This window comes from Halyomorpha halys, unplaced genomic scaffold (assembly GCF_000696795.3).
Source record: "Halyomorpha halys isolate HHAL.00 unplaced genomic scaffold, Hhal_1.1 Scaffold120.1, whole genome shotgun sequence".
NCBI lineage: Eukaryota > Metazoa > Arthropoda > Insecta > Hemiptera > Pentatomidae > Halyomorpha > Halyomorpha halys.
In genome coordinates, this window is record NW_027108251.1 from 375,928 (window position 1) to 386,717 (window position 10,790).

Consider the following 10,790-nt stretch of genomic DNA (forward strand, 5'->3'; position numbering starts at 1 on the left):
ATTATCTCACCAACCTAAACAACCCTAATTTTATGTTTCAGTCAAGCTCTTATAAGTTGAAGTTTTCATTACAGATAAGTTGATAGGTATCGATAGTAACTAAGAATGGAAGTACGTTCTTTAATATTTAATTTATAGAAGTATGGAATGGGTCTGTGGGAATGTTTGCAATATTTATTTGTTTTTCATTTTGGTGTTCTGAACTAATTTATTACTTTCACTTACCTATTTATCCAATGTATAGTAAGGGGGAGTATTGCGATTGTGAAAAAAATTGAATTCAAGCTTTCAAAGGAAGTTCAAGTTTTGAGATCCTCAAGTCAAAATAACCAACTCCCACAAAATGGTTGGTGTGTCTGTGAACAGGATAGTTCTAAAAAGGAAAAGTGATATAAAACTGAAATGGTATATTTAGAGCAGGGATTTTCTGTGGGATGTTAAAGCAACTTTTTGGTTGAAATGAACCAATCAAAAGTGTTACTTTATATATCCATTTTTTACTTTTTTAGGATTTTCTCATATGGTTTTGATTAAAATTGGTCAATTGGTGCACAATTAAGTTGTCTTTGATATCAGATAAGTCTTATGCCCATTGAAATAGTCTGACAGGGCTTAAATGAAGATTTTAAAAAACTCTTCCTTTAAACTATCTTTAATTGTGTTTATTTGATATTATGAATAGAGTTTTTTTATGTCAAATTTTTTGATTGTATAATCCATTTCCACATAAACAAATAAATAAGTGCAGTAATAAATGCATCATATTGAATGTATGATATGATATAAAAAGTAGATAATTATTTCTAACCAGGTCTGACAGTAAAGCTAAATATAACTGTCATTGGTAGGTTGATGAAGAAAGGGATTGGAAATCATCTAAAAATAAGCAATTACATTCTGATATAAGTTCACAAATCTTTCTAGTTCATGAAAGCTGAATAAATTTATTGTTTATTGAATAGTATTAGCAATAAATGGAATAGTAAAATGTGGACATTTAGAGAGCAGGCTCTACCTGAATGTTATTTGATCCTTTAGAATGTAGAACAGTCATAATTAAAAAAAAAAATTTACATCATGAAAAGTTATTATTGTGCCAATAGTAGTATTTGTATAATGTTCATTCTTGTATGATGATTGGTTATAGTTGGCCGTAGATTCAATGTTAGAAGCAGATGAACACAGGGTGTGGTCAGTGAAGTAGAAATTCAACTTTAAGTTTAAGCCTTTAAGCCTAAATTTTAAGCCTTCATCAGTACTAAAAAAGTAAGTTTCTATTTTTCTAACTAATTTCTAGTTTCTAGTTTCACTAATAGTACCTCATAGTTAACATATTGTAATAAATAACTGTAAATAACAAATTTTGGAAAAAGAAATATTTAAAATATATATCCTCTTGTTATTCTATCAAATGAATTCAAGATATCTTAGATACATACTTTAATTACTAAATGAATTTTAATATGGTACACTTTGAGGGATATTTAATTTAATAAGGGGCCATATTATCAAGAAGGAGACTGTTCCTAAAGTATATTTGTTCGTATTTGAAAAAAAAAAATAATTTTATCCGAATTGCTAATTTATACTGATAATTGGTTATTTAGTATTGGGTCATTTATTTCTATTTATTATTAATAGATAATTTTAAATTATAAAAAATTAAATTAAAAAAAAAATCACTTTGAGATACAGTCAGAAAACATTCTGCAAATATACTGTTTGAAATACTTCTTTTAGACTAAATTTACAATTTATAGTATAGTATTATACAAAGGTGCTATGTTTTCAATATCTCTAGCACAAATCCAAGCTTAAATATAATACAATTTACTCTTTTTGGAAGTACTCTTTTTGGAATGTCATCTTTATTTCATTATCTGATTAAATCATAAAATTATGAAAAACAACAATTTTTTACTGAGCTTCTGTGATAAAAGTTTATATTCTGTCTCAAAACTTTTGTAATTAACATTGGTAGGTTATCAATGAAGATTCATCTGAACAAAAATCCAGTCCGATGGAAAAGAAATCAAGTGTAAGTTGAATTAGTCGATAAATCATTAAATCTGAATTAGGGTTGATTTATTTCTTCAGTAAAGTGGTAAGTAAATTTTGAATATTTAGAGAGAAGGCACATATTATAAATATCCTAATTATTATTTTAAAGCGAATTATTTTTTAATATCATGGATTATGCACAATATCAAAATATTATTTATCTGAGATATCCCTCTACAACTATTGCCTGTTATTATTTAGCTAATTCATTAATAAGTGGTGGGTAATAAGTTATGTATTTCATGTTGGGACATGTCTCGACTGATTGTATCCTTAGTGTAATTTTAAAATAAATTGTTTTTGATGAGACCTTTTATGATGGTTATTATTAGAATTAAATACTACTGAATTATAATTAAATGAATATAAATGAAATATTTGACAAAAAGTTTAAAAAATCATTTCATATTTGACTGTAACATAGAAGTGGGTTACTATGCTCTGTAACGGATAACATTGCTTTACTAACATCAAAAGTTTTATATTATTAATCCCAGTACAGTGCTGGGAAGGGAAGTTTACCTTCCGATTGGTGGTCGCAAAGTTCAGTTGGAAAATAATCCAAGGCTTTCTGGTATTTTTCTTTTTTGTTCTGTTATTTTGTGTTAAATAACTTTTATTGCTAGATTACTTCTGCTCGAAGTATGAATCTAAGCTAATTATAACGCTGTTGTCAAATTCTATCTGTAATTAACAAGTAAGAATCAGTTTTAATAATTAATCTCTTTCCTAGTGGAAATTTTCAAAAATCTTAGAGCAGATACTGGTGTATCTGAAATTATAGATACCTTGCTCCAGTAAACCTGTTCCTATTTGTTGTCCTAAGTAACTTGATATTTCTTTTATTACCCAATGTTTTAAGTTTTCAGTATTATTTTAATAAAACAGTAATTTAAAATAAATTAAAAATAAGTATATCTAATGTGAGTTTTTTTGTTCCTGTTTCATATAGAATAGAAATTAGTGTTTTGATATATTATTTCGATATTTGTTTCTAATTTTCTTTTAAGATAAAATTTATAGTATGTTTAAAAAAAGAGACATCGGTCTTTTTCATTGAGTTTTTAAATTTTATTACATGCTTTTAGTGTTTTTTTCTTGGATCATGACAGCCTCGAATTGATATTGGATTGCTACTGATCCCCAGGTTTTTATATTTCATTTTAGAAAGAGGTACAATGTTTCCCTACATAGCAATAAATTTTGTTCCACTTTTTGAAAAAAAAATAAAAGTAAAATAAAATAAAATAGATTGATATTAAAATTAGCTTTTTCTTTTATTTATGCTCTAAAGAAGCTGAGGAATGAATTTCAGGATTTCCTGACTCCTGTATGTGAGTCAAAAATGTATAGTATCAAAAAAGTCCAAAATATGGTTCAAAGAAACCCTATTTTAGGGTAAGTAATCTATTAGTTAAAATTTTTATAATATTGATTTTCTGTGTTGTTGGATTCACAAGTAAGCTGATATTTATATTATATAGTTATTATTTAACATAACTTTTGAAATATTTATAACTGTCAATCTTAGATCACAGAAATTCCACAGAGTGAAATTAGATCTGGAAATGAAGAGAAAATTTTAAACGTAAGTAGTTAAAACATTAAATAGTTTATATAAGTTGATTTTATAATAATAATATTCTATATTTATTTTGCGACAAGTCCCTTTAATTAATATTGTTTACAGGAAATAAAAATTTTTTTAAAGTGTCTTAGAGTAAATTACAAAAATTCTACAAATAAAATTCATTGTCACTGTTTGGCGCTACAGTCCTTGTAGGACCTGGGCCTCTGCCACCGTTCTTCCCCATCCCTCTCAAATCATCCAGCTACGGACGCCTGGGTCTGCTCCTTTTCTCTTTTCCTCCTGGTGCACCATTCAGTATCCTTTTAGGCAGCCTACAGGACTCCATCCTTTCCACATGTCCCAACCATCTTAGCCTGCTCTTCTTAATACCACAGGGGATATTAGGCTCTCCATACAATTCTTTTAGTCCGTCCTTGCTTCTGATTCTCCACCTGTGCTCCTCTTTAACGACTCCAAAGATCTTCCAAACCAGTAGAGCTCTTCTATTTACCTTGATTAGAGTCCATGTCTCACTACCATACATTACCACTGGCCTTATTATTGTTTTGTATAACAAAAGCTTTGCTCTCCTGGAAAGACTTTTTGTATCGGAGAGCTTTTTGCAGGACATAGAAACATCTGGTTCCTGCTACCATTCTGCCCTTAATTTCTACATCTAAACTATTGTTTTCTGTCACAACTACTCCCAGGTACTTGAAAGTACTGCAGCTGTAAAAATGTTTTCCCCCATATCCACAATATCTCTTCTCTCCCTGGTCTGTCTAGAGGTTTTCATATATTTAGTGTTTTCACTATTTATATGAAGTCCTAAATCTTGTGCTGCTCTCTTGAATTCTTCTACAGCACCGGCCAGTGCTGTTTTAGTTCTCTCTGTGATGACTACATCATCCGCATAAGCCATGTGTTGTGTGAGCCTATTGTAAATGGTGCCACCCGGGTTTGTCCTTATTTTTCTGATGGCAACTTCTAGGGCGAGGTTGAACAGTACTGGTGATAATGGATCTCCTTGACTTAAGCCACTGTTAACCCTAAAGCTATTTGAGATGCCCACTTGAGTTTTCACCTTACAACTAGTCCTTTCCAGGGTCATCTTTGTTAATCTTATTAACTTGCAAGGTATTCCCAGTGACTGCAATGCCTTTAATAATTTTCCTCTGTCAACACTATCATAAGCCTGTCGGAAGTCAATAAAGAGGTGGTGTAAGTCAACATTGTATTCATACATTTTTCAAGCATTTGTCTGATCGAGAATTCAAAAGAGGTGGGCTGTTGTTGACCGTCCTGAGTGAAAACCGCAACAAATAAAAATAATGAAATAATAATACATCATAAGGCATTCTCTCATTAATTACAAAAAAAAACTAAATATATTAATTAATTTTAATCTAAGACACTTGAAAGTGAATTAATTTTTATGAAGTCATTCATCATCATAGGTTTGTTCCAATATGATTCAAAACTATCATCAAACTGGAATGCACGTACTCAGTATGGTTTTTCCGTACCTTGTACCCCACATGTGCCTGCCGTTTTGATGATAGTTTTGAACCATGTTGGAACAAGCTTTATATAACTTATATTCCATATTAATTTCATTAGAGATTATAATATTGCTCTAAAGGTTTCTTCTGATTTTTTTTTAATTTTGATTGAAGGGAGTTTTCCTTTTTTTTTTTTTTTTGAGTGGCTAGTTAATTTATAGAATTGGCTAATTTGTAGGCTTGTTCTAACATCCACTTTTTACTGTCATGAAACTGTCAGGCATATGCAGGATGCAGGTTTTTGAATGGAAAATTGTTCGAAGCATGCTTCTACCAGTTTGATGACAGTCAAAAGTGGTAGTGATAGTGAAACAAACCTTCTATATTCTCTTACATCTGATTTTTCAACTGTTGAGCTCATAGGTAAGTTAATATTTAGTTTCATATTAATTTTTTTTTTTTTTATTAATTTTGTATTTCTTCATATATATATATATATATTTCTCAAGATTTTCTCAACAATTCTCTTCTTTTAGCCTCTTCCAACACCATTTGAATCAGAACGACAAATTATAATCGTAAGTTGTTAAATTAATAAAAGATTCATTAAAGATGAATTACTATTAACTAATTATTATATTTTCTAGGTAAATCCAATTGATGTCACAATGTGAATATTTTGAGTGAAGGTCTTAATTAATTCTATCCTTATTATTACTTTAAAGCTATTTATCTTAGTAAGGTCATTTATGTTCATTTAATGCAATACATGTTAAAATGAGTGAATACTAAATAAAAAAAGAAAATCTTTGACAAACTATTAGAAAAGATGTCATATACATATGGGGATGTCAGTTTCGAAAGATATGCAGGTTTTCTTTGAAAATTGAGATTCAATTTTTTAAAAGGTTTCTCAAGCAGGATTTTTTGTTTTTCACGTAATTTAAAGGGAGGGTATAAAAAAAAAGAAAAACCTAGTCAACTTTGAAGAAAAACTTAGTTTCTCAAAATTCCCTTTTCCACTATGGCACCTCTTGTAACTGACCTCCACTTATACTTTTGGCTATATCTTTACTTTTAAACTAAATGTATGCTATGAAATATTTTTTGGGAATACTTTTACCTATTACTTGATTAGCTAATCAATTTATTAAACCATCCATTATTTGTTTCAGTCAGATTCTCTGAAGCAAAATTCACAGGTAAGATGAATGCTATATTTAACAAAAATCAATCTATGGTAGTGCTGAAACTATATGAATCTTATTGGTAGGTTATCGATGCAGATTTATCTGAAAGTAAATCCAGCCAGACAGAAAAAAAGTCCAATGTAAGTTGAAATATTCAATAGATTAAGAAAGTTAAATTAGGGTTTATTTATTTCTGCAGTCAAGTAGGTAAGTAAAGTGTGGCAAGCTGAATATTTTGGGACAAGGTCTTAATTAGGTTTAAACAGGTAATGAAATAGTACCTAGCAATGGCTTCCAAAGTGGGTACGCAAGCATATACCAGGAGTGCCTTAAGCAAATAACAGGGGAATAAGATTTAATTTTCACTTCAATTTTGCAATTCAGAAGTAAAAACCATTCAAATAAAATGACAACATAATCATCTTGTGTATGAATTATTTTTTTTCCTTTGAGTTTAACAGAAAATATATAATTATATTTTCATCCTATATAATGTTCCAATTCGATGAAATGTATGATTAGGAATAAATATATAATTGAGGAAAATTCATTTTTTTAATAGTACTGAACTCAAGACCCATCATGTATGAGTTGTATTGGTACTTTTTATCTATGCAGGTATCTGTTAATAATATTAGGCTACATATAAAGTGAGTTTGAGGCTATTATATGTAGGAGAGTGTGTTAAGGCATCAGCTTAGCAATTTTGAAACTACAGTGGGGCTAGTTCAATTCTGGACTGGGCAGGTTGGCTTTTATTTTATGAGGACTCCACAAAATAAAACTCAACCTTCCCACTAACAGACCCCCTCTTGTATAATAGAAATGGCTGTGTGGCAGAACGGAAGGGGGTAAAAAAAAAAAATTTAGCTTTGATATTTTCTGTTTTATTAAACATTCTAGCGTTTTTTCTTTTTCCTCAATTCTTTAATTTTTGTCTAAATAGTCAACCACTTTAAGGATAATTTTGCCACAAATTTTTTTTTAATACTACAAAGGTGCTGCGAATTTTTTATTTTTTATTAACAAGGAAATAAAGTTTGAGAACCGCTGGTGTATAGTTTATTGAAAAAACATTAGGACTCATTTCTTTTTATTGTCTAGTGATAAGTAAAGTTTGAATAGTTTTGTTTTATTTGCTAGATGTGGCACTTTTAAAGATAAGCAGTGATATGACTTTTTGTGCGGAAAATGCCATTTTAAATCTTTAGCCTGTCAGATTTACATAATCCAATATTTTCGGTTATTTTTTTGAGTTTGCATAAAGTTGGGGTCGGGGGTCTCATTTTCTGATGCCCCCTTGCCGCGGACACCAGAAGACCCCGAAGACACTGCTACAGCGATGCCGCCAGATATTATCAATATTGACATGTAAGCCAGGACCTGGCTTCCCCCTACTACTACTCACAGCCGAAGACATGCTGGCCTGCCTCTGAGGGAGAATCAGTGTTTTACGAACATTGGACGAAATGTTTTTCGTTCGGTTTTCACCGTTTCGCCCATAGCACAACCTGGAGGAGGGAAGTGGCTGAAAGACGTCACCGCGGCTGTGAAGACATCACCAAATAAGCCATTATTCCATTACCTATGAGACCCCCTTTGTTCCACATCAATCAAATACAATTCTAAAATACAATCAGGGTACCTGAAGCATGGCACAGACTGGTCCAGATGTAAACGGCCTCCGGATTTTTTATTATTTTTTCTTTTATGGCTGTTCTTTTTTAAGTTCTTAAAATTGTGAATTTTCAGTTTCAGCCGAACGATGCAAGCAAAGTGGTGCTCAGTGTACAGGTAAAATGATAATTTTATTCCATGACAATTAATCCCCTGTGATGATGAAAATTTAATATTAAAACTCTGATCAATAGATTCTAGACAACGATATGAGGCAAAGTTCATCTAATAGAGGAAGGAAAGTAGTGGTAAGATGATTTAATTTAATATTAAATATTGCTCTTAGATTAAGGGAAAAGCACAGATTTTTTTATTTATTTAATGTGATTTACAACTGTACAAATAATAAATACAATAAGTAAATATATTGTATGTTTCATATACACTTGAAAATCTTGGGAAGGGACCACCCATTGGTGGTACTTCAAGCATTAATTTTATATAGAAGGTCCCATGGCCATCTTCTTTTCAGACGCCTCGGAGGATTATCAGGGATTGTTAAGGATGAAAGATTAAGAATTAATGGGTTAGGATGGGTAAGGAGTTTGGAATGAAAAGACGCATATCTGTTTTGGGCCAAATCTGCAATGAATGGGATGTTAAGGTCTTTGTGAATGAGTTTATTTGCAACGTAATAAGGAGCATCAAGAATTTTACATAGGATTTTGAATTGTAAGGATTGGATGCGGTACTAATTGTCAGGACTTTGATGGTTTGGTGGAGCCCCAGAGCTCAATTCCATATGTCCAAATTGGTCTGATTATCATTGTGTATACTAATTTTTTGTAGTGAATGGGAAGTTTAGAGCGTTTGTCAAGTAAGTGTTGTAGCAATTGGAATCTACGAGCAGTTTCTTGTCAGTTCAGTCTTGTGTGTGGATTCCAAGTAAGTCTCTTATCAAGATGGAGTCCTAAGTATTGAATCTGTTCAGCAGGTGTTAGTGGAGTATTTAGATACTGTAGGACAGGAGGGTAGTTGTTTATGATGGAGAGTAAAGGTTATCTCATGGGATTTGTCAGGATTTATTTTGATTTTCCAGTTTTGACACCATTCTTCAATAGATGTAATGTGTGTCTGTAGTGTTTGTGATACATTAGTTGGGTCATTGTTTACAGACAGTATACATGTGTCATCAGCGTATCTTGTTAGGGTTGGTTGGGATGTCAGGTGTATAAACCGTATAAAGAATGGGACCTGAGATACTGCCTTGAGGAACACCGGCGGACTGACAAAAGAGAGATGAGTAGGCTAGGTTATGATTTACTTTAAAGGTTCTATCAGAGACGTAGGAGTGGATTATAAGGAAATATGTAGGGGGTAGGAATTGACAAAGTTTATAGAGCAGACCTGGATGCCAGACTCGATCAAAAGCTTGTTCAACATCGAGGAAGACTCCCGTGCTGTACATACCGTGCTCCAATGTGGAAGATAGGACATCAACCACTTGACGACTCTGTTGTATGGTAGAATGGGACGTTCTAAATCCAAACTGATGGTCAGGAATAACATGATATAAGTCAAGGATTGGATAGAGGCGTTTTAATAAGAGTTTTTCTAGGATTTCGCCCATAATGGGCAGGAGTGAAATAGGACGGTAGGAAGATGGATATTCAAGTAGGTTGGAGGGTTTGGGAAACATTTTTATTATAGACATTTTACAAGGGTCAAGGAAATAGGTGGATTGGATTGTAATATTATAGATATAGCTAAGGAATAGAATGGCTTTACGAGAGAGAAAATTTCTGGAAATTTTGTATTCTGTGTTTTCTAATTTCTGCTTTTAGTCAGTTAGTCAATGAATTGTAATGAGTTTTGTCCGAAGGATATCTTGTTCTGTGCCACCTCGCTCTTGCCCAGCGTTTTTCTGTTAATAATGCTTGTATGTGACGAGGTAAGTTGTTTTCTCTAAAACTTTCGATGTTCATTGGTGAAGTATTATTAGTGATAGTAGTTCATATCGATCTAGAAAAAAAGCACAGATTATATTTATATTTAGTAGGCTGCATGTATAAAAGCATATCTGTTAATAATTGATCAATTATTAATAAATATTATTTGATTGAGTGGTCAGAAATTGTTGGATCGGGAGGTTGTTTGTGTAGATATTAAATATAATAATATTAAATAGTTTAAATGTACTCATTTTAAAATTTAAGCATATTATTTTCATCCTTCCACTGGTTCTGTCCACCAGTCTTATCCAATTATTATATATGTCTACCTTTATCCCGCATAGAATGTAAAAGGCAATAAGTTCTTTTCGTTCTTCTTAAAAAACAAAAAGTCAGTGTACATTTCAGTCAAATAAACAGACTACTTAGGAGGACCTCTCATCTTTCAATTGATAATGAAGTTCTCTTAAAAAAAAAAAAATTCTCATTTTTTATTTATTTATCATGATAACTTTTAAATTTTTTTTCACCTCAACATCATGATGTTGAGGTGAAAAAAAATTCCATTTCAAATATTATCACTATTCTATATTTGTTTGTACAATGTTTTGGGTTTCCCCATCCTCAAGTAATAATATTCCTAATTTTGTTAAGTGCTCCTATTTCTTTTTGAAATTTTTTCATATATTCACATTAATTAAAATTTACTTCGCAACATTGCTTAAACAAAACTAGAGTAGCACACCAATGTTGAAATGTGAATACTCTCAAACCAAAATGGAGTAGCACAATCTTGGTAGAGGAAAAGAGAATAGTAGTACAGTAAGCCCCGCTTAACCTGAATATTTGGATTAACCAGTAGTAAAGAGAGATAAAAATAACTTGGTGAGATAGCACT

General features: G+C 31.4%; 1 protein-coding gene across 7 annotated transcripts in view; it reads left to right on the plus strand.

Annotated features, from left to right (window-relative positions):
* The window catches only part of LOC106678045 (micronuclear linker histone polyprotein), a 47,582-nt gene that overhangs the window by 19,442 nt on the left and 17,350 nt on the right, over positions 1-10,790 (plus strand). For all 7 annotated transcript variants that reach the window (XM_014416329.2, XM_014416332.2, XM_014416334.2 and 4 more), the window contains exons 9-12: positions 6,309-6,335; positions 6,407-6,463; positions 8,076-8,117; positions 8,195-8,248. In XM_014416329.2, coding sequence (XP_014271815.1) covers positions 6,309-6,335; positions 6,407-6,463; positions 8,076-8,117; positions 8,195-8,248 — 180 coding nt within the window. The remainder of the gene's footprint in view (positions 1-6,308; positions 6,336-6,406; positions 6,464-8,075; positions 8,118-8,194; positions 8,249-10,790) is intronic.